Below are 24,592 nucleotides of genomic sequence, written 5' to 3'. Positions count from 1 at the left end.
GTCCCTCCCCAGCAGTAGTGAGCTCAGGGCCGTGAGGGACACCTGGCAGGAGCTGTGGTCCCCACGCCCAGCCCCTAGCGAGCGCGAGGTGCCAGCTTGCTCTCCCAGCCGGAGGGAAGGTGGTGGTGGCACAGCAGAGTCCGAGCTGGAGAAGGCAGGTGAGAGGGAGGTGCCTGCAGGTAGAAAAGAGTAATTGTGTGGCACTGTGGCCATGCCTGTCATCTCCTCTTCTCTTTTACAGACACTTAACAAGAACAACTTGATACCAGACGACAGGACCAACTTCTACCCGCTGCAGCAAACCAATGTGTACACAACAACCTATTATCCCAGTACACTGAATAAATATGATTACAGGCCCGAGGCCTCCCCTGGAAGGACCTTTACCAACAGCTGATGATGGACAGATCCTATTGGACTGGATAACTTCCTATATGATTTTTTTTTAATTGATTTTATGGACCAAATACTGGCCCAGCTTCTAGATGTAAATATTGTACAGTAGGGTCTTTTTTTTTCTTTGGTTAATTGTGTTTCTTGTAAACAGCACATCTCCTTACAAGGACAAAAATTCAAATGGACCATTCTGCAGAGCTTTTGTGGATGTTTGTCTGGAGATGGCTCTTCTACTGCAACTGTCCATGGCTGGAAGGTCAGTGTGCTGTCCAAGGCTGTGGTTGTCGAGGAAGGGGCTGTGTGCTGGGCTTGGTGGCCATTGAGCAGCCACACACAACACATGGGAGCACTCCAAGCACGGCAAGAGGTGGCTCCTGGAGCAGGGCTGGATGCATCCTTCCTGAGCCAGGACAGCAGTGGTGCACTGGATGACACACAGCTCATGAGAACAGGACTCCATCATGCCAACAACTCGAAGAACATTTTCTTTATCCTTTGCTTTTTTTTTTTTAATTTTTGATTTTTTTATGTTTCTGAGAAAAAAAAAAAGTAGTAACTTTCTAGGGCAGTGTTCCCTGTATCTTCAACAGAATCTTTTCATATTACAGGAAATACTCTCTGCAGCCTTCTTTGGTAATATGCAGTTCAGCTGATGAGAAACAACACACAAATGAAGTGTATTATCCAAAGAAGCTTTCCAGAATGTTTCCAATCTTAATTAAAAGAAAATTATACAGGCAGTGAGACACTGAGAAAAGTAAATGTTGGAATAACATTGGAGACATGAACTTGGAGTGCCTAACAAACAAAGATGTTTATATCACTGGAAAAAGAGATGTGATGATTGCCGCACAAGAGCCATGGGCTCTTTTTCTTTCTTCCTTTTTCTTTTTTTCCTTACAGTGTTAACTCTTTTTTTCTAGCTTTGATCCTGATTGTGTCTGCCATGAGAGGCAACTTTAGAGGCCATGCTCTTCTTGTGGGAAATCACCATGCTTTGGGCTAATATTTCCTCTTGTTTTATTATTGGGTTTTAGTTCATATACTTTCAAAAAAAAATAAGTGATTCTGACTTTTCAGGGGGAAAGTATTTTTTAAGGAATGTTTCCATAGTCTGATATGACCCAGAAAGTCTGCTGCACATTCTTATAGCGTCTTCCAGTCAGTACTCTCTGAAATAGTAACACAGCTGAGTAATGTGCTTTGTTTGCCGATATTTCTTTAATTTTTCTGAGAAAAAACAACCCAACAAACAAATGCTGCTGCAGCTATTGAAGTAAATTGGAGCGGTAGCATTATTAAACAGTATATCCAGCCTTGAAATGTAATTTTGTGTATGTGTGTGACTGTGTCTATAAGAACTGTATTAGTCTGATGCAGAAGCCATGTTGTCTACAACCAGATGTTTGTCTGACATAACTGTTTGGCAAAAAGGAAACTTATTGCTGGTGCTTAATGTACAACTACATCCAGTGTGTTAGCAACGTGAACAAGTTCACCGCTGTTATCATTCAGTGTTTCTAAATATTTATGATGAACTCCTGACGCTAAGTATTTTAGAATGTTGCAATACTGAGCATGAGATAAAAGTACACCCTGAAATACGCATGAGCTCCACGTGGTGCTGAGCTTGGCTTTGTTGTCTGCACCTTCCCCGAGCTGTGCCGTGCCTGGCCCCGCTCGGTCTGTTCCCAGCAGTCCTGTCTGTCCCCGCTTGGTTTCGGATTTTGCTGTGAGCCGACATCGGTTGTTTCTCAGTGCTGTTCCTTTGCAGTTGCTTGTTTGGAAGCCCAGCTTGGGCCGTGTACTCAGCTCTTTCACGTAGGCAGCTGGTAGGAAATGAAGAAAGCCTGTGTTGCTCGTGACAAGTATATTGCTTTTCCTGCGAGGAAGAGCCAGCGTGACTCTGCAAGCCTGTGTGTTACAGCGGTTTGACCAGAGGGCAAGTATAAAATAGCCTCCCATTTTTAAATTACTTGGTTTGACTTCAGTTTGCAGTGATGGAAAGCTGTAGGGATATTTGTAATAAAGTGGGGTTATTAGCACTGCCACGAGGACACCTTAGGCTGAGAAGTGCACATCATTTTCAGCAGCTGCTTTGCTTATTTAGCAGCTCATCCAGTTTCTACTCTTGTCTCACCAGGTGAAATAGATGGGGCAGAGGGAGAGATACCCTTAAAGAGATTTTAAGCAGCAGAGTCAGGAGCTGGTGCAGAGGTAGAAGCCTGTCTGAAGCACCTGCTGCAGCTCTCCAAGTTGGCACAGTGGTTCAGCAGCCCTGAGCCCCCAGCAGCACAGCCAGAGCAGCTGGAACAGAGCAGGATCACCAGAGAAGCAGGATAGCACTGGTGGCAGGTAGCCTTCAGGGAGGCTCTCCCCAGGCCCCTAAATCCCATCTGAGGAGTGATGACTTTGTGTCTCGTGCCATAACAAGTTCACCCTGTCTCGCTGAATTTCCACATACCCCTCAGCAATATTTAAAATCCTGACTTAAAGTAGTTCTAACAAGTATGTAGCCCAAGGGTTGGAAATTATTACATTAGACTATCAGGATGGGATTTCCCAGCTTTAATTTATGTGATTCAGGAGAAAACACTGGCTCCCAAGATCATTCCAACCATTATAAAATCAAAGCTGTCTCTGAGCTTCCCCATTGGAAGATTCCCTGTGCAATTACCATGCACGTGGCAAGATTGCAGCTGGAGTTTAAGGGGAGGCAAGCAAGTCAAACCTTGCAATTATCTCAATTTTCTGTTTTTCCTCTCTCTTTTCCCCTCTCCCCTTTTAAATTTTTTTTTCATTTTTGCCTTCACAGAATAACATGATGTAAACTGATTTCTTTTTCCCAGAGTACCGTATGAAATTATTTAAATGTTCAAGACACCAAGATGGGTGATTACTGCCATTGTGCTCAGGAGGTGGATATTTTGTAGGCTATTGGAGGGCAGATGCTTTGAGGGTGGTGCATGTGGATATAGTTTCATCAAGACATTCCTTCTTATCAGCCATCCAAATGGATTCAGCCCTTTTTCATATAATTGGCAATCACAGCAAGGGGTTGTAGTCTCCATTCGAGCAGAAAGCAGAATCCAGGAGAGAGTGAAAAAAAAGAAATCAGAACACTGTATTACTCAATTAATGTTTGCAGGAGAGTGCAGTTCTTTGAGGACGATGTAAATGCTGTGTGAGAGTTGCATTTTTTATGAGCTCTCTGTGTGGCAGGTTAACGACACCATGTGCAGGGATATTCTTGCAGTCCAGGTAATTTGGCACCTTGAGCAGCAAGTCTGTAGTATCTGTAGAAGTCTGAGCTGCTCCTGCAGCTGGATGTTAAACTTGCTAAAATTTCCTATTCCTAGCACTGTCTTAAACTGGAGTGGAAATGCATTTCCTTTGGGAGCACTGCTTTCCAGAAAGTTCATTATGCTATATATATAATTCTTTTTCCCTTTACTTCTAAGACAGAGAAAAGGAACCCTGGGTGGTTCCTCTGTAGGTCTGGAGACAGTGTGTCTCTGCAAACCCTTTGGATAGGATTCAGGTGTACAGGACGTGAAATATGATGGAAATCTTACAGCCAAGTATGTAGTGGAAACATCTGTAATTAGGCCATTCTCTTTTTTTCCATGGAAGCTGCTTTTCTCCCAGCTGGGGGATGTGCCTGGTGCTGTTATCCAGGGATGCTGTGCCATTGCTGTCGGGTTTTCCTTGAGCAGCTGCCAGAAACTCACAGCTCACTGACAGACAAACCACTCGAGGATCAAACCCTCACATAAGAGGTGCTGTTGCTCTAAAGGTGCACTTGAATGTTCAGCATATGAGCCAGGGCTGCTCTTAAATCTATGACCTGTACAGATACTATAGGAGAATAACATTTATTGTCTAACCACCACTGTTCCTACTGCCTTATGTTCAGAAAATGAAGTGTTTGCTTTGCAATCAACAGAGAGCAGGAATGGAGCCCGTGTCTGATGCAGACAATTTGATGCCTCTGGTGATAATCTGCTGTTCAGCCCACCTGGAGAGAAAACTGCTGTCCATTGAGATTGATTTATTCTTTGTACCAAATGTAGTGGGGGAGAGTTTTATATATATATATATATATATAAAAATATATGTATAAAAATGTAAATGTAAAGTTTCTGCAACCACTTACTCTTCTTTTTGTAACAGTGTATACATCTATCAGTGGATAGATACAGTATATATTTATAATATATACACACGCAATATATATATTTAGCAAAATGCCTGCAGAGGAAACTTAGAATAAGAAAGGCAGTTCTGGTATTCAAATTCCACAGGGACAAACTGAAGGAAAAGCCCTATAAAAATCTAGTATCCTTTCCATTAAGTTAAAAAACCCACTTCTGAGGTAAATAAAATATAATTTTTTAAATTGAAAAATAAATTGATTTTTCTAGTTAGAAATGCTGATTCTCCCCTAAATCATTCTGGTTAAGAGTTATTAAGAAAGAGATACTTGATACTGTTTATATTTTCATAATAAGCCTCCTAAATTTCTCATGTGTATCACTCTATTGTTTTTGTAATTATAAGTAGGGAGTAATTGTGCAGAGAAAATTAAAATAGCAAGTAGGAGTAACAAGTCTTATACCATTAGAGCAAAAGACATCATCTGTTAGAATGGGGAAAATGTCATCTTCCATGTTAAAGAAGTCAGTAACTGCTTTCTGAGTTATTGATCAGCTTTACAAGCCTTGCCTTACAGTCACACCAGGAGGTTTTATCTGAAATGCAGGAAAAGAAGCCCTGTGAACTCATGGCTTTTGTTTTTCAGGAGGGTCTGAAAAACCCCACCAGGCCATGGAGGCACCTGGTGCCATGGGTGCCTCTGGAGCTTTCTGTGTCGGTGGCCAAGGCTCTGCCCCACGAGCCAGCCCTTACACACGGCAGGGCACAGCAGAGAAATACCCAGTAAATCAGGTCTGGGGGAGTCATTCTTCTTCTAGAAATCACTTAAATACCCTCTTGACCAAGGCCTAAAGTCCTAACAGATGAATCTTTCCCTCAAGCTTTTTAGAAGGAAGCTTCAGGTGGCTTCAAGAGCAGTTTGGGGTAGGTGAGAGGGCTTTCTGTCCAACTTTGCTTTGTCTGGTTGCCAGAGCCTTCAAAATTGGGCAGAAATCCCTCTGGAGCTGGGTCCCTGTGGGACTTACCCAGTCTCAGCTGTTCTGCCTAGAAATTCCTTCTCTAGAACCTTTGGGAAAAATTAATGTCTGCATTAATCCTGGCTGAAGGAGCAAAACCAGCAACCCTCTATTTACAAAGCCACAAACTCAAGTGCTCAATAGCATTCAGTGTAAGTTTGGGTCTTGAACCTGTTACTTTTTCCATTCTGCCTCCAGCCTCAGCTGCAAACTCACCCCTGCTATTCAAGAGGATTCAGTACTATAAGAGCAGCATTTGGCTTTCTGCAGGCCCCAGCCATGAGTTGGTTTTAAACAAATCTGGTCATGAAAAGGATTAACACTGCACTCTGGTTCTGATGCCTCCGTCAGCAGGATGCTGCTGATTCTCAGGCCACAGAGTCAAGCAGAGGTCGGCGTGGATGGGCCATTAATAACTGGAGCAAAAATGTTATTAGTACCAAAATGTCAAACAATGTGAAAGCCAGCCAGCTGCACAGCAGTGTGCTCTCTTTCCACACCCCTCCTTTAGACAGCATCCAGACCTGCCCACACCTAAAAGCCATGTGCTTAATTAGGAGCATTCCCACAGAGGAAGCTTTAGGGAGGATGCATGGTATGTGAGATGGAAATGATAGGATTTAGCCTGTGGTTGAGGTGGGAGAGTGACAGATACAATATTGGATCTTGGATACATGGGAAACAATTATGTAACACAGAATGCTTGCCCCAAAACAACTGGAGAGTATTATTGGACTCTGTTGTGAAGGCACATCACCTTTCCTATGCAATTGAACTTGATGGTACTTTAGCATAAAGGTGACCTAGACTATAATCACTGCCTTAGACACTGTGAATTTTTTTTGGGTACTCTGTATTTTTATATATTGTACAATGTAAAGAATAATTCAGAAATAAAACAGACCAACCTGACAAGCCTTGAGTTATTTCTCCTGTGTGGCCAACGCGCGGTGGGGCTGGGGATCCTGACGGCGCTGGCAGGACGGGCCAGAGGGAACGAGGAGGAACTTCCTCCTGACCTTGGTGGCCAATGGCCATGCAAAATGCACTCAGCTGCCTGAGTGGGGATGGGGAATTGCAGCATCCATCCTTCCTCCCTGTCTGCACTTTGGCGTCATCCTGAGGCCCAGGTCTGGGTTACATTTGTCATGAGTCGTAGTCTCTGTGGACACCAAATTGTGTTCCTGAATGTAAGGCTCCCTTCCCCCCTTCACAAGCTCCACACCAACCTGGGGTGCCTTTCAGAAAAGGTATTTCTGACTGAGGTGCCCACTGAGTTAAGACTGAATATGAAATTCAGGGTGCCTAATCCTGGTCCAGATCTGCAGTAAGTGTCTCCCTTCTGCTCCTCCGCTCTGCGCAGGTGACACCGAGCCCCCAAGGGCACAACTGCTCTCTGTGCCAAGCCAGCAAAAAGACATTCATCCTCTGCAGAGCCTTTCAGCTGTACATGCTCAGCTGCAATGAAATCCTGTCACTGCTGCTGCTGCTGCTGCTCAAGCCCTACATATTGATGCAAAAAGTTATAAAAAGCTGAGGGACACGTTTTGATTGAAGGATGATTGTAGCCTCGTGTTGAAGAACGTTATAGCTCTTGTTGCATTTATTAATCAAAGTAAAGACCATGAAAAGTGACAGAGTCAGGAACATTTTAGTTTATGTTCCGATACAGCTTAAGACTTATATTGAAGTTCCATACCGAAAATTACACCATAATGTCGTAAAAAATAGATTGGATTGCTAATAACCTGAAACATGCTACACCTGCATACATAATACTTTAATCCTACTAAATCATAAGCTATCATTTGGGTGTTTTCATATTCTCAAGTGTGCATACAGGAATTTCTTTTCAATGCAGACCATTAAAAAGTAATTGAGAGGCACAAGATCAGTAAAAACAAACTTGCTGTGAATAAGATGGATTTTTTTTCCCCAGTTGCTTTGCACGATAACACAGGGAGGTCATTTTTGAACAGTTTTGTTTTGCATCAAGACACTTCTGCATACAATTAGAGCAAAGTATTACGTTGGAACCATTTCCAATTTCCCTTGAATCTGTATACCACCACATTTTTTTTCCTACTTGCTAATTTGATTCATTAACATAACAGTTTCACTTGTAGCCTCAGTAAATTTTGTACTCTCACCTTCACTATGCATCTCAACTATACCCTTTTCTCTCTTTAATTCTTAATTGTGTGGAAAACAGAGAAAGTTTTGTTATCTTGTGGGTTCCCCATGAGGTGTGGGAGCACCCCCAGCAGCATGGGCAAAGCAGGGACCCAGGCCAGGGTGTGGAGCTGTCTGGGGGGACCACAGCAACAGCTGCAGCCCCACTGACCCCTCTAACCCACCCTTGGTAGGTTCAGTGTAAAAAATTGCAGGAAAAAGCAGAAGTTTCCTCATGACTCGGGTTTGGTCCCTATTTCCTCCCAGCTCCCTGCAAGAGGGGCTTTGGGGACATGCTGGGCCAGATGCTGCAGTGACAAACCTGTCCCTTCCCTCCATATGAAGCCCATTTGCTGGTGTTTTCTTCTCTGCTAAGGGATGGAAATATCCGTGGTTGGTGGGGCAAGGGAACAGCCAACACTCGGTGCTGTGGAGGTGAGGAGGGGCAGGGAACTGCACCCAGCCCAGCCCCTGCTCCTGAAAACCCCGGAGAAGGGACTCGGATGGACGAGCTGTAACCAGCACAAAGCAGCTGGGCAGATGTGTTTGGGCACCATCCAGAGCAAGTTCATTTCCTCCTCTGAACGGGCACCACATCGTGCAGATGGCATGGAAATAAGAAATGTCCTGCAGCCTGACTTTAGCAAGGCTGCTGACGCTCTCATACACGAGCCTCATATGCTGCCAGGAGCAGTGGCCAGGCAGAGCACTGTGCAGACACACTCCTTGGAAAGGAGTCAGGCTGCAGCAGTAAAAGAAGCCTCAAGTGAATCCCCCAGTGCCACACCCACACTGCTGCTGGTGCCCAGCACCCCCCCAGTGCCCCATAGGCACCAGTGCCCCCAGTCCCCCATCACAGTGTGGTCACACGGCCTGGCTCTGACTCCTGAATTTCCCTCTGCCCACACAACCATTCCACTCCTCTGTGAGAGCCCAGTGGTTCTGCTGCTGTGAGCAGGCAGGGGGACAGTCCCCAAACTCAGCCACATTCCCTGTGTTGGCCTAAATCATCTCAATGCAGCCATGCTGAAGAGATCAGCTCAGAGCAAGAGCCTCAATGTGTGTGAGAGTCAACCCTCGACTGCAAAACTCTGCTCCTGTGGTACCTCCTGTGTGCTTCCCCCTCCAGGGTGCAGCCAGGGGACCACACACTCAGTTACCAAAAGCTTTGGAGACTTATCACAAACTGTTTTGCTAACAGTTGAAATGCATTTTGACATGGTTTGTTTTGTTCATTCATAAAAAAACCCCAAAACCACTGACAGAGTTGTCCTTGCACTTTCTGTTTAAAAAACTGAGGTTCAAATTAATCAAGAAGGTGACAGAGTTCAGCTGTGCCCGAAGGAAAAAACCCAACCACATGTACACATCCTCTGTCTTTGGTGAGGTTTCAACCCTTCACTCTGCTGACAATATCTCCAAACCAAACCATTCTCCTCTAGGGTAAGGACTGAAGTAGGTGAAGGTGATTTTGATGCTGTGACAGAAATGAAAAGCTGGCTCTTGGCAGCTGGGCAGACTCTCACCTTTTCCTGCTTGCCCTGGTGTGATCACAGGCCAGGTTTATTTTGTGACCCAGAGTTTTATCACCCTTTTTTTTTGTTCTGACTGGCCTTATGTTGACACCTCACAGCAACTCAAACATGTGTAAGGGCAGCTGGTTTGCATTTTAAAACTACTGAGATGACAAGGAAACGTTGTTATGCTGCACACCAGCCACACCCATCTGTCAGCTACATGGTGTGGATCTCTACAGAATATGGAAGGTGAAACTCTTTGGGTCCTTGCAGCAGCTGAGGCAGATCTGGAATCCAGCAACGACTTAAAGCTCCTCCTGGCTGTGGGGGAGCTGTGGAAAGTGCCTTCTGGCTGAGCAGCTGTGCTGCAGCATTGTCACCCTTCAAAATAACATCTCTGGAGATTCTCAAGGTCAAACTCCACAGTTTGTGAGCTGGCAATTAACTGGAAGCAAAAAGTAGTCCTGGCTTTCCATCACTCTGGAGACAGTGAGGTGTGTCCCAGACTAAGGGTTAGCATCGACCACAGTGAACAGCAACAGGCTGCTGAGGTTCCATCCATCTAACCTTGCTGTATTCCTTCGTTTTTAAACCTCCCATAGTCATTTCCTTGCTGTCATGGAAATAATGGAGCCAGCAAAGGATTGCTCCCCTCTCAAGCGCAGGGTAATGAACAGCCATCAGAAACATTTGATATTTCCATGATGTGAAGCATCAATGGCCACAGAGAAAACTGTACCCATTTTGGCAGTACTTAATTTACTGTCACGAGCAAGCGATCTGTACGAGAGAGCAGGCACAATGCTGATACACTTTTATTACCCTGCCAGGAGCCACATTATTGTTTTCTGTTTTCACATTTCTTAGCAACAACATTTTTTTGTTCATAGGTTTCTTCCTAGGAGCTTGGCTCGAATTATTTTTATGTTGTCCCCAATTTACATGCTGACTTACATCAGCCTGTCCTCGAGCGAGAGCCTTGCTTTCTGCCTGAAAGCCTCCTGGCAATTACTGCTGTCTTCTGCTGATCCATCACTCCTCTGGCTCTGGAGGAGCCGAACCTCCCTGCCTGGCAGAGCTGCCTGTCCTGGGGAGCAGCTCAGTCCCTGGGCAGGCCCCACCATGCCAGGGGCTGCTGGAGCCAAGGAGGTGCTGGAGTGGACAGGTACAAACTTGTACTCTGAGAATCACTTCTGCATGCCCCACACCCCAGCCAAGATAAAATCATCTCTAATACACTGAGTGTACAAGGTGGGACGAGCTGCAGGGCTAGCCATCAGCTCAGGCCTATGCTGAAAATCTCTCTCAGAACGTTTTTTTCTGCACATCAGAGGCAGTGAAGGCATTTCTGGCAGAGCTTCCCCAGCCCTGGACCTGCCTGCAAAGAAAAGGAGCAAAGCAAGAAAGCTCCCAAAGAGAAACCTCACTGTGGCCATGGGACCTGCAGAGCTTCCCGGGGCTCTGGGGCCCTGCTCCCGTGCTCCTTTGGTTCCTGAAGAGTTAAGGTGTTTTTTGCAGCCCTTAGCCAAGGATGACCTCAGTGGCCTGCACTGGGAAAGTGTGCTGCTCCTGGCAGCTGGCATGAGGAATCCTGGCATGGTGCACACTCTGGACCTTCCTCTCTGTCGGCTCAAACTCAAGTTGTGGCAAAAAAAAAAAAGAAAAAGGAAAGGTTGGAAATTTGTGTTCACATGGTGATGGGTACAGAGTAACATCATGGCATGTGCCAAGGTAAAGGTGAATGCCTTGGGTCCCAAGTCCCTGATGCAAGCCCAAATCATGCTCCTGGAGCAGGTGAAGCCCTGCAGCTGCTCAGCTCTCGTGACCCACGGCCAGAGGGTAAAGGCAGATCCACCTGCCTTGGGGGGCTGCTGCTCATCAGCATCAGCGTCCTTGGTGCTGGGCTGCAGCCCAAAGATGCCAAAACACACAGATCCAGCATTTACAAGTGGCCTCAACCTTTTCCCAGCCACTGCTGGTCCCACGGTTGTCAGACATGAGGGTCTCTGTGAGAGCTCACCCACATCTGGGCACATCTGGGCACAGCACCAAGAGCTTTCAACCAGCTGGCCCCAGCCCAGCTGCTCCCCCATGTGCAACTGCAGCACAGCCAAAAGGGAGATGCCAGCACCCGGCACTCTCTCAGGAAAGCAGAATAAATGTCATTTATGTGCCAGGGAAACAGCAGACTTCACCAACAGCAAAGATGAAACAGAAAATGGGAAAAAAAAATCTGAGAAAGAACAAGCACAGGGACTTCACCAACACACAAAACTACATCAGGGCTCTGAGATGGACCCTCAGTTCTCATCCCCCTAAGGATGGAGGTTTCTGTAACACTGCAAAGATAAATACAACTGGGAACTGTATCATTAGAGGCGCTTTAAGCTCCCATATATAGCCTGGAAAGAGACTGTTGCTAAGAATAGTGGGGCCCAGATATTCCACAACATGAGAGTTGACAGATTTCTTCCCAGCACTAATAGGATGTGAGGCTATTTTAAACTTGCCCTGGTAAGTAGTCAGGGCGTTCTTGAAGAGCTGGTCCTAGAAAATAAACACAGATCAAGAGATGCCGGGCTGGGTCCACTTCAATTAAATGCAGGATAAACACAGGGAAGGTTATTACCAAGGGTCTCCTTTCTAAAAGCCCCAACAGAGACAGTGATGGTGGGAGCCAGCAAAAGCAACTGGCCTGCAGCATCCTGAGCCTGGAGGAATCGGGGTGTGAAATCAAGAGTTGTGATGGTGTGGTGGGGCTGCCAGGCCCTCCCTGCTGGAGGAAACCAAGGGGTGCACCAGCAGTGCCAGACCCCACTGAAAACCTCACTAAAAGCCATGGAAATCTTTCATTGGCTGGCTTGGGAGATTGGATGAGGCTACATTCATTTAGACTAAACAACCCCCATTTCATAGCAGTATCTGCAGTGGGTTTTGGCAGCATTATGGCAGAAATAAACTACTCCCTTGTGTTTTCTTGGAAGTGATGAACAGTGATGGCAGCAAACTGAGTAACCTCTTTAATGTGCAACAACCAGTACGTAAAATAACACGCACTTCATGGTCAAAGTCCAGTTTTAAATAGAAATTACACAGTGGATATGTTACATTGACAAGTATTTAGTGGTTTCAACATTATTTTCTCAAAAATAAAAATACACCACATCGGAATATCGCATACAAAATGTAGAATTTGCCCTAAAATAAAATTCTATCAAATCACTTAAAAAATTACAAAAGTAAAACGCATACAAACAACTCCAGTAAAACTGAACAGTCTTACAAGTCGAGGATAGTTTACAAAGATGCTCTCCAACATGTAAAACCCTCTTCCTTCTCCATATGTTCATGCAGTTCAAAAAACCCCAACTGCTAGGTGTGTCCCATAATTAAAAGCTGTTTTTATGACCTTGTCAAGGTGGAAGACATTAAACGTGGTGGGGGAAAAAGAGATTTTAATCTAGCAAATATCATAGTCAGAGAAAATAAATATGTCTGGAAAATGCATCATGGTCCGCCGGGAGCAGGAGCTGATGGCAGGCTGCCCGTGGGGAGACCCTGCAGCTCTGCTGGGCTGGCTCAGCCCAGGTGGCAGCAGAAAGGTCAGAGCACAAAGAAGAGCTGTGGGCAGGAGGGGGCAGGGAACACAGTTCTAGTTTATATTGCACATTCAGGGTGTCCCTGCTGGGGAGGGACATGAAACATCCCCCTCCCCTGGCATGGGTGGGCACCCCAAGCCCCAAGCAGCCCTTCCCCAAGCCCCCTGAGTTGTCCCACACAAACCTGCACATCCCCTCTGTGAAGGAAAACATGGGCTTGGGGTTGTTGTGGCTTTGACAAATACATAGACTAAGGTTGAAGAATTGGCCTCAGCCTGAAGGGAAAATCTTCCCATAAAGAAAAAAAGTTTTTTCTGGTGGTATTGTCTTCATGTAGCAATGCAAATGGAGTGCAGTGACTCTGTCCAGATGCAACAAGCAGATAAATCACATGGAGGAAGCCAGTGGGGAGAGAGAGCATGCACAGAAAAGCTGTTGCTGCAGAGTAAGTCCCACCTGCCTTCCTTGCTGCACCTTGGAAAACCAGCAACTCTACACTGTTTGCCACCACCATGGCTGTCCCTGTTCCTGCAGCACAAATCCCATCACAAACAGAAAATGAAGCTCAAAAGCCATCCTTGAGGAAGGGAAAAATGAGGCTCTGAAACAACTGGGCTGAAGAAGACACCCCTTCTGTGCCCAACATCCCCCCTCCCAGGCATCATGGCTCAGCACTTCCCCTCTCTCTCTGTGCTGCAGTCCCTGCCCTCCACCAGGGCTTGAAGCTTCCCACGGTGCTGCTGGGACTGAGAAGTGAAGAAACAGTGCTGGGGCTGTGGGGGGCATGAATTGATCCAAAAACATTGCAATCCCAAGTAATTGGCAGGAGTCAGCACATCTGTGCAAATATTTGCTTTTACTTGTCAAAACTTTGGACAGAGTTACATTTCTTCCTTTATTTATTAGTTGCATCTGGTTTGAAACACAAACTGCAAAAATTGTAAGCAGATTGACATCTTCTGACTTCACTGGGGCTGTGCCTGCTCTGGGGCAGTTCTCTGCCAGCTGAAGTGACGCTCCTGCAGGAAGCAAGGCAGATACTCGTGTGCCACCCACAACGCACCTCGCAGCAGTCACGGCTGCAGGGAAGCGAATGGAGCCTGGTGATGGTTATGATCCCCTCATGTGAAGCAGCGAGCCTGGAGGCTGCCTGGCTGTCTCTGATGGAAAGGAGGCAGCAGTCACAAGGCAGCACCTCCCTCTTCTCCCCCCACAGCTGGAATGCTGGGACCCATGGAAGGTGACAAAGTTCTTGTGTGTTTTGGCGGGGTTGACATCTCCCTTTGCACAACTGTGCATCCACACACACAGCAAACTCCTTGCACACCCCACATCCCTGCTCTTCCCATGTAGTGCTTTAACAACCCTGAGAATGCAGCACCATCAGATACCAAATCAATCCCCAGAACTGGTGTAGGTTCCCACACCAGTGTAGTAGTTGTCTTGCAGGTTATTACAATGGACTGTACTTAATATAAAAGGAACCTCCTCGAAACTAATGAAACATAAAAATGCCTTTGTCAGAGATACTTACTAATTTGCAAGTGACCCAACAGAAGAAATGAACAATTAGAGCCCTGCTGTCACACCATTACAGAGCAGTTACATCCACTGTGCAAACTGTGTAATTCATATTTCAGTCACTCCTGACAATTAAATCACATTCCCTTTCTTGTAACAGCCAATACATGCACATCAATCAATGCAGCTTGTTTATGTTGCAGTGCAAGGCCATGCAGTCACTTGCTCAGTTTACTTTAGAACAAGCCCAGCATTAACATCCCTGTCACCACAAAATTTCAAATTTTGTATGGACTTGATCAGTCCAATGCAATATTTTGGCGCTGAAATGCCCCCTCAAACCAGGCACTTTTTGTTACTCAGTCCAACCTGTTGCTCTCCCCAAGTTACCACTACAAACACTGACAGAGTCTGGGGTTTTCCAACCCACTCCAAGATTCAAGTCATCCCCATTCCCACTCTTTTCAGCTCTGTCAGATGGCTGGGGATAACTGTGATGCTGTGAGCCTGAACACCTGACATACACAGAGCCCATCTGCTTGGCCCCTCTAGGTGTGGGAGCTAAAATCATAGGTTTCAGGTAAATTACAGTCTGCTTGTAACAGATCATCTGTTCACAATATGTGCAGAATCCTTTGGGTCTACACTTTCTTCCAACTGGCATGATTTTCTAAAAATCCCTATTCTTATGTACATTAAGTACATGGTCAGCCAACCCTTCCCTGTAAAATTGCTCTGGAAGCAAGGAATCTCTTCTCCACACCTCCAGCTCAGGGGAACAGGCAGCCCCAAGGGAGGGCAGAGGATTCCAGAGGAAGTTAATGGGTAACAGCAGTGACCAGAGACAGGAACTGCTCTAAGTGAAGCCTGCATTTTCTGAGCCTCCCCATCAGCAGCATGGGAGCTTGCACAGCTCAGGAGGAGAGCCAGCAGCTCTGGAAGCTGCACCGAGGGTGTCACTGAGCCAAACAAACCTCAGGAGCAGCCCATGGGTAAAATGAACCATTAAGAGTGAGCAGCACTACGGAGCTGCTTCCCAGCATTCCCAATATAAACCACAACACAATTACCTGTGTTAAGGGGCTCACCACTGCTGGGGAAGATGTTCTTCAGGGCCATGAACACACAGGCCACCAAGAGAAGGAAATTCCAGGGCTTCTCAGGGCACCTTCCTCTGCTGGCAAATGACATCTATGACTCCTCCAAGTTAGAGAGACTTTGAACTTTCATTATTAAGAAAAACATTAACTCTTTTGAGCCTATTCTGCACTACTGTTAACTGCATCTGCACTGTTAGTGGCTCTCCTTGCACTTCAAACTCAAATTTCCAACAAAGTGCAGGTAGCCTGGCAGCTTGGACTCTTGCTAAATCCAAGCAAGTGATAATGCTCATCCAAAAAATATTTCTATGGGTTTAGTTGTATTACTGACATGAAATGAACTGCTCCTTCACAGATGCTGCTGTGGGGCACAGATAGGGATAAAGTGTTTTTCAGAGATTTCAGCAAACACATTTAAAATTCTCACTTCCATCCTGAGCCAGACTTGCTCATCTAATAAAATCTTAAACCTGAACACTGTGTGTGTGGAATGCAGCCATGTCCTGCACAACTTCAAGCAATTTGGGAGCAATCCTTTGACTTTCACTTGGGCAGATTTCCATCAGTGTTGCTGGGAACTTGGGTTGAGCCCTGACTGCAGAGCAGTGCCTGTGAACTCAGTGCAGGTTTCAGTGGGACCTGGCTGGGCTGCCCAGCCCTGGAGAAGGTTCCTGCAGAGACCCTGATGGCTGTAATTCAGACCACACTGCCGTGCCAGGCAGACACAGGGCAGGGGCTCTGCATGGCAGTGAGGGGCTGCAGGGGTGGTGTCCGTGACAAGCAGCTGGGAGCTTCCCCATGAGTGACAGAGCCAACACCAGCCAGGTTCCAAATGGGGCACTGGCCAAGGCTGAACCCTTTGGTCATGGTGGTAACACCTCTGGGATTACAGGTTAGGAAGGGAAAGGAAGTTACTGCACAACAGTCTCTGCAGCCAGAGAAAGGAGTAGCTCTGCAGGTACCAGGTCAGTGCAGAGGGAGGGGCAGGAGCGGCTCCAGGCACCAGGGCAGAGATTCCCCTGCAGCCTGTGATGCAGACCATGGTGAGGGAGCTGTGTCCCTGCAGCCCACGGGGAGCAGAGACTCACTTGCAGCTTGTGGAGAGCCCAATGCTACACAGCTGGATCTCCAGAGGAGGCTGTGGGCCTGTGGGAAAGCTGCTGGAGCAGACTCCTGGCAGGACCTGTGGCACAATGGAGAGAGGAGCCCAGGCTGGAGCAGGTTTGTTGGCAGGATTGCTCCCAAAGGTTTGTAACCATACTGGTGAAATTCATGGAGGATTGTCTCCCCTGGGAGGGACCTTATGCTGGAGCAGGGAAAGAATGTCCTTAGGTAATGGTCTGACCACAGCCCCCATTCCCTTTCCCCCTGTGCTGCTGAGGGGAGGAGGAAGAGAAAACCACAAATAAAGCTAAGCCTGGAAAGAAGAGAGGGATGGAGAGGTGTTTTCAAAATTAGGTTTTCTCATTTTCCTACTGTGATATGATTGCTAGTAAATTAAACCAGTTTCCCCAAATTGAGTCTATCTTATCCATAATGGCAACTGGTGACTGATCTCTCCCTGTTCTTAGCTCAACTCATGAGCTTTCCATTATATTTTCTCTCCCCTGCCCAGCTGAGGAGGGCAATGACAGAGTGGCTTTGGTGGGCATGTGGTGTCCACCCACAGTCGATCCACCGCACACAGAAACAGCTACCAAAGCATCAGTCACAGTGAGCCATTCACACTGACTCAGAAAAACAATCAACAGGGTTTGAAACAAGAGGTTCACTCTTCTCCCCTGACTGTGGAGTGTCTGCATCTGCAAGCTCTGGCAAGTATTTTGAATTGTTTGATGCCTTCTGGAACAGAGGAAGAATAGGTTATAGTCTGAATACTGTGTGAAATGTTTCTCCATTTTAAAACAGTCAGGACAGTGAAAGGATTAGAAATCTCTGTCACTCAGGACAGTGCCTGAGCTGAGCAATTTTCATCTTTATATAGCTACAGTAAATTGCAGAAACAGAGTTCTGAAGAGCCATCTGAGCTCACAGTTCTGCCATGACAATGCAACTTCACAATCTTGGCAAGCGATCCTTGGTTTCAGGAGACAATAGGTAGCTGCAGCTACTGGATACTGAAACCAATCCAGGCACTAAAACATCGTAAAAAGAAGCTGGACAGTTAACACCACTCATCTGAAAAGGGATGATGCCAGTGGATCTGAATGTACTGGTTGGACTGATTTCATCTTCCCTATGCAGGTTAGCTCCACTACCACAAAGAGCCTGCTTCAAGACAGGAAAGATCATTTAGAGCTGATATAGGCAATGAGCTAAATCCATTTTCAGTTACTACAGTAAGTACATCAATTGCTCCGAAAGCATAAAAGCAGGGAACAGCTTGTTTTATTTTACTGCACAGATACACTCCTGAGTTAAGTCTTAGAGGTGTATTCTCTCTGCAAAAGGAGAGCAGGCAGAAGGAACAGATCCATATCTGAAAGGTAGTTCTGGGTTTGTGAGCTTACTGTGTTGATGTTGCCCCAGGGGCAAAGAAGAGCCCCACACAGGAGCAGAGGGTTCTTGATTCAACTTCTAGAGATGCAGAGCCTTCTCCAACAGGTGCACCCACCCCCTGCCATAGAACTGCCAGGGCAGGAAATCATTCACCCCCGAAATGAATCCCTGTCACAGACTGTGCACGACGCGTTCCCACTCATGGCAGTGACCGGCTGGGTTACAAACAAGGGCACATCACCTTCCCCAGACAGGATCCCCTGCAGTAAACCTAGGGAAACACATACCCTTGCACAACTTATATATATATATATGTATCTCTTATATATATAAGTTTTATTTGTGTATACATTGATATAAATATGCACGCCCCCATACACACAAACACACCCCTGTAACACAAAGAACAGAACACACACACACATACAGAAACATTTCAAATGATGCTGAACTGAAATCTAAGAATATAATTAAGAAATCATTAGCAGGTTTAAAAATTGAGTTAAAAAACTATTCAAAGTGTCTTTAATACTTATGTTCAAGTAAGGGCCAGAATGACCACAGATTAGTACTGATAAAAAGAGCTGGCATTAATTTCCCATATTATGCCAGAACTCATGAGTTATTCCTCATTGTCAAACTCATTGTCATTTCGCCATCAATGCACCTCCTTAGCTAGAAAGGGTTTTTTTAGGAAACAGTGATTTCTCAAGACTTGGGTTACAAGTAGCATTGTTTAGGCACCCTCAGTCATAAACTAATGCTAAAAACCACACACACCTTAGAGTATCAGGAAAAAACTAGCAGGACTCAGACATCCACACCCACAGTATTCAGTGGCACTAACAGTAAAAATTACTGGAGATGGAGGATGGCAAGGTGACACAGTGGTGGCCTTTAGAACAGCAACATTTACCTAGGGTGACACTCCAGTACACCACAGATGCTCCATACTCAGGAGATATGGAACCATGGTGGCATTTCAGAGGTGACTGTGGGTGCAGGTTGGGATTCAGTGGCAGCTAAAGCTATTGTTTACTTGTGCTCCAGGGTGGTAACAAACACCTCTAACAACACTGCAGGGATTGTTTGGGATATTTAGTATGGCTAAAAACCCTGGTACCAGTGTCTTTTATCAGAACCCACTTTATTAGAATGTAAATGTAGTGTACAAGCACCAAATCATTTTAGCTTAACTGTTTAATTCACTATATAAATGACTAGTGATTTTAAAGAGATCTTGAAGAAAACATTTTTGTTTTCTTATTTTTTCCTTTTGTTAAGATTATTCCCTATTTTTATTCTGATAGAAGACTCTGAAGATTACTGGTACCCTGGTGTGTATAACCGTGAGTCAGCACACAGGCACACACACACACACACACACACACAACATACACCTCACTGCTACATCAAGAGCCTCCTCAACAGAGAGCCCCAGCCCTGGCACAGGGACGTGGACAGCAGAGAGATTCTCTTTGTGCATTTTGGTGTCACCATCACCACTCCAGTTCCACATTTATGGCAAATCAAGATGGTCTTGAACGTAAGAACAACCCATCCCTCACCCTCTCTAAATAAAGCCACGATTAAGTCTTGCAATTTCTTTGTTTTTCTGCTGTTCAGCTGTGCAAATCCAGGCAGATGTGCAGACTGCAAAGCCGACTTCAGTCTCTTCCAAGGCCTCACCAGTCCAGTGTGATCACACGGAGACGACGACATCGAGATAGAGTCTGTCGTAGGACTCGCGGAAGCACAGGATGAGGAGCAGGCTGAGCAGACACGACCCTGGCAGGCACCAGTTGAACCAGGAAAACTCTGTGAAGCACAACAGAGACCCAAGTTATCAAACATGTTCTGTGTTTAAAGCGACCAAAGCTTGGACTGATGGCAGGTTTGAAGGAAATTGCTGCGTTCTGACAAAATCCTGACAGCTCCCGATCGATCGACGGTTAACATGGTCTGTGAGCCTTCTCCATGGACACCTTAAGTTATATATATTTATATATCTGTATATATTTATAACCAATGCCTCCAGCTAATGTAAATCCTCCTTAGTCAACCTGCCAATGAAGAGAACGGGGAAAAAATAAAATCTATCATTGCTAATGGAGAATAAACCACTTCCAAAGACTCTGCTCATTAGTCCCTTGATTTCTATGGATTGAGAACTGAAATTAAAAGCACAGGAAGAAACTGGGTTTGATTTGGAATCAAACCTGCTACATCATATAAGGAGGGAAAACCAATTCCTCAGAAGAAACTTGTGCATAATACGATCAATTCAATTTAAGAGCCATTGCAAAAACAGGTTCTCAAAAGCCTCTGCTCTGAAACACCTAACATGCTGCTCTTAAAGTCTGTGTTCTGTACTCAAGAAATCCTATCATCTGAGATTTGATTAATTTGATTCACTTTTTATTTTAAACAAGTACAACACGATTTTATTTTTTAATGTGTCAATTTACTAAAGAAACATTAATTTCACTGGATAGTGTTCTACTTATTTTTATTTTTCCCCATTATTATTATTATTATTATTATTGTTATTATTATTATTATTTTCTCTTATTAATTTAATTTTACAGAATCTAAACTCTCCCTCCAGGTCTGAGTTCATCAAAATCAAGGTTTCATCAGTGCTACTTTCTTGAATCTGTAATTTATATTGCTGAAAGAAAAAGTATGATTTATTTTAAACAATGTGAAGGATAACAGTCAGAAAGCCGGAAAAATCAACCTTCCAAAAACAGTAACTTTCAACAACACGCTTCCTGATCCACCAAAAACCCTTATGGATTTATTTAGGCAGTAATATTATTAAAATTATAGTAAAGTTTTCCTAGGCTTGGAGATGATTGTTATGTGATAGTCAACAGGCAAATGCTTTGCTATTATTTTCCTTGTAACATCCCTCCTTGATTGGATTAAACAGACTTTAACTCAAATATCCTAAAAGACAAAATTTAACTTGGGAATCCTTCATGTCTTTTTTGATCTGGAATTTGTGACAGCAGTGGTGATGCAGGGAACACATCAATCGTTTGAAGCCAAAGGTCAGGTTCCTTTTGTTTTCCCTGGGAAGTCCCTGCAGAAAAGGCAAAGGAAACCTCATCCAGAGGCTGCAGCTTTGGGGCACAGCATGAGCAGCAAGGCTGAGCTTTAGGAAGGTTTACATCCCCACTCTGCTGAGTGAACCAAAATCTTCAGGCCACTGGAAAGCTTCCAGGGTTTGAGTCCTTCACAGCATTTACAGTATCAGTACAAGGAGAAAAAGAGAAATTGTAATAAAAACTACTGAAAGATTATTTTGCCTAAAAGGAAAGACCAAGGGAACAAGATGAATTTGACTGAGTTCTGATTTATGTGTAAGCTTCTTAAATGTCATTAGAGGATGTATTTGAATCAAATGAAAGCAAATTATTAAGATCATTATCTACCTTCTAACAGATTTTTTTTAATCAGAGGAGCCAATAGAACCCCTGGCACTGATCCCCCCCAGTGACCACACACTCTCTCCTACTTTCTATCAAAGAATGGATTTGCCCAAACACAAATTACTTTATTTTCTTTCCTTTTGAAGAAATAGGGAAAATATTTTAAGCGTATGGGTATGCCAATTTCAGGTTTATCCTAACCTGCATTTACTGATATCTCGTAGGGAAAGAAATATGAGAGACAAAAAATGGTCCCAAATACCCTATTTATGGGGGAATGAGTCCATTTTATTATAATTCTTTCATCAGAAGTGATACACCATATCCCCATCTTCATTTATTATGTAATACCAAACTCTGAAAAAATTTTCAGAATATTCTGAAATCCAGCTCAGGTACAGATGTCAGAAACAATAGTATGTCTGAACAGAGTTCACACCAATTAATATAAAAAGTATACTTTAAAATGTAAATACTAGCTCTCACACCACCCAAAGCTAACCCACATGACATTTAGGTTTTACAATGATACAGTTCAGCACCAATTAAAAAAATTAAATTATTTCCCTCCGTTTTTGTTCACAAACCACAATTTGGAACATGGCCGTCCTCCTGCCTGCAATTTCCTGGCAGAAAGACAAACAATGCTGAAAAATTGCTCCAGGTTGAGACCTTGATAATTTCTAGCAGAATTAAATCTGAAATTTGTCACTCTCCTCTTAGTTATAAAATACAACATCTTAAGAAGGAATAATACATAAAAGCTTGCATTTTCTAATGGTTTACAAGTATTACACCATGAAGCAAATGTTTACCATAATGACAAAATACAAAGAAAAAAATCTGCGTCTTTGAAAACCATTAATAAAGACCATTTCCCTTGGAAAGCAAGCTGGGTTCTTATTCTACACTTTGAGTAATAATATGTATTAGAGTCTACTAAACAGCAAGTTGTAAGTTATGATTACAAGTTAGGAGAAGTAAATAATACTTGAGAGATGAGAAAGTCTGAATAAATTGCCAAAACCATGAAGTGAAATCCTGTTGAGCTGGATTAGGCCATGGGATTGCCCAGAGGAATGCCTGTTCTGTCTTTGAGCAGTGGTCAGATCTCTGAGCTGGCTTTAAATGGGGCATTTCTGCTCTGCCCCTCCTTGACAATACAGTTCTACCCAAGAGCATGAGGTTGGGTGAGCTTTGCTGTGGTTCTGAACACCCATAGTACAAACATTATTAATGGTCATGTTACCCAGGCCTTTATATAACATGATGACAGTGTGTACCTTGGTGGTTTCTGGCTACAGCAAATTCAAATACAATTATCTTGCATCTAATAAAGTTCATTTTTATAAGCTTGCATATAGAAAAGAATAATTAAAATTCTCCTTCCTTGCTGCCCTTGCTTGGATTCAAACATTTGGTTATTAACAGAAATTGTATGTGCAAATCCTTCCTTTTACTGACAAAGGTATGTCCTTAAGGAGAATTAAATTTTTCAAGTGGCTTATATTTCTTACCTGTATGGTAAAATGTGAGGAAAAACAAAAGCACTCCCATGAACACATTACTCAAGAAGGTGACAACTCCACAGCTTATTCCTTCTGGAACAGGGTAGACTGTCTCCACAAAGAGCTCAAAGAATATTGGTACGCTGCTGTTGAGGAATATACCCAGCAAAATGCAGGATGTGTACAGTGTAGCTATGACAGAAACAAAAACAGTTATTAATTTCATGCTGGTGTTTTTCCCCCCTATTCACAGCTGCCAAGAATACTAATATCTGAATAACCAAAAATTGCATAATCTTATTTTTATCCTCTGTGTATCAAAAAGAACATCACACCTCACTAGCTTTAGGAAGAATGCATGCAATGATTTGTGAAATAAAAAAAAATCAGAAATACTTATTGATTTATTTATCTATTTATTTAAACACAATCCATGAAGATACATTCAGTGATTTGGACTTCACTTGTAAGTAAAACAAACAACAAAATTATGAATGCAAAGCATCACCTACAGTTTGATTTACCTTTGAAACAAACAGAAAATATTGTCCTACACACAATTAGGACAGGGAGCAATTAATGCACTAAATTGGAAATGGACATAGATTAACCTTTTGACTTCGCTCTAAAGGTCAAAACTAATTTTGTTCCCATTTTACAAATAAATACCAATGATCTACCAGCTATCAAGACATTAGTATTCAGCACAGCCTGAGCTGCAACATGTTGAATCCCTTCTGGCTTCAAAAGGAAATGAAGGGCACCCAGCTCCTGACAGGAATGGGACAGATTTGATAATGCAGATTATTTGCTGCTGTACAACAAATTGTTTTTCTTGGACAAACCAAGAGAAAATTGTGACATTTCTTCAGCAGCCTCAGCTATTTTGTTCTACAGTTTTTGCCAAATACTTCACAGCTCTTAATACAGAAGCTTAAGATATCTATATTATCATTTAATAAACACATTACAGCTATTTCTGGGCAAAAAAATCGTCACAAAACTTAACAAAAATTTAGTATATATTTGGAAATTTAGGTAAGTTTTTTCTTAGTGCTGTATTGGAGAGAGAAGATTTCCTGACTTGCAACCTCAATAACCCAAGGTTACTGACCATGTAAAAAGAAGAAGAATATTATCAGAAGGCTTTAAATAACCAGAAAACTCTGGAATAATTTCTGAGGTTCCCACCAAAATACTAAGAAAACCTAAAGAAAAAATTTCAGATACAGAAGAGTTGTTAAGTCACAGGTAAATTATTTATAGTCTTTTCACTGCAGTGAAAAGATTATATGGTACAAAATCCTTAGAAATTCTTTTTCATATAAATATATGTGTACATATTTCAGTTTAATTTTCACTCTTTTGTCTTAGAAAGGAGAGAACGGAAACAGCTCTGCTTAATCTTTTATTATGCACTGCTCAAGCTTTCAACTGAGAAACTGTTAAGCAGGAAACAGCTTAACAAAAAATTAAAAATCAGTTTTTTTAAATATAAAAAATCATGGAAAAGAAATAAAAGCATCAAGAAGCAGAAACGGCTATCTATCACATCCTCTTTTTCATGTGGTTTGCTTCCAAGGCACTAGGACATTTCTTTCTCAACAGAGGACTTGTCTGGGCAGGAAAAAGGAGGGAGAGCTGGCCCCGCTTTTTTGAAGATACCACAGTA

At 43.8% G+C, this 24,592-nt stretch overlaps 2 protein-coding genes across 4 annotated transcripts in view; one reads left to right on the top strand and one right to left on the bottom strand.

The window, feature by feature from the left end:
* Positions 1–6,080, top strand: part of SEMA5B (semaphorin 5B) — a 267,399-nt gene extending 261,319 nt beyond the window's left edge. For 2 of the 3 annotated variants that reach the window (XM_033064123.1, XM_033064122.1), the window contains exon 24: positions 242–6,080. In XM_033064123.1, coding sequence (XP_032920014.1) covers positions 242–397 — 156 coding nt within the window. In that variant the 3' untranslated portion in view covers positions 398–6,080. The remainder of the gene's footprint in view (positions 1–241) is intronic. The other variant, XM_033064124.1, reaches the window with a different exon arrangement.
* Positions 6,081–12,253: 6,173 nt separating this feature from the next.
* SLC49A4 (solute carrier family 49 member 4) overlaps positions 12,254–24,592 on the bottom strand; it is a 69,697-nt gene continuing 57,358 nt past the window's right edge. Inside the window, exons 8-9 of the mRNA XM_033064341.2 lie at positions 22,930–23,112; positions 12,254–19,793 (exon numbers count right to left, since the gene is read on the bottom strand). Of these exons, the coding sequence (XP_032920232.1) occupies positions 19,678–19,793; positions 22,930–23,112 (299 nt within the window). The 3' untranslated portion in view covers positions 12,254–19,677. The remainder of the gene's footprint in view (positions 19,794–22,929; positions 23,113–24,592) is intronic.

Source organism: Catharus ustulatus, chromosome 7 (assembly GCF_009819885.2).
Source record: "Catharus ustulatus isolate bCatUst1 chromosome 7, bCatUst1.pri.v2, whole genome shotgun sequence".
Classification (NCBI taxonomy): Eukaryota; Metazoa; Chordata; class Aves; order Passeriformes; family Turdidae; genus Catharus; species Catharus ustulatus.
This window is presented reverse-complemented; position numbering and strand designations above follow the sequence as displayed.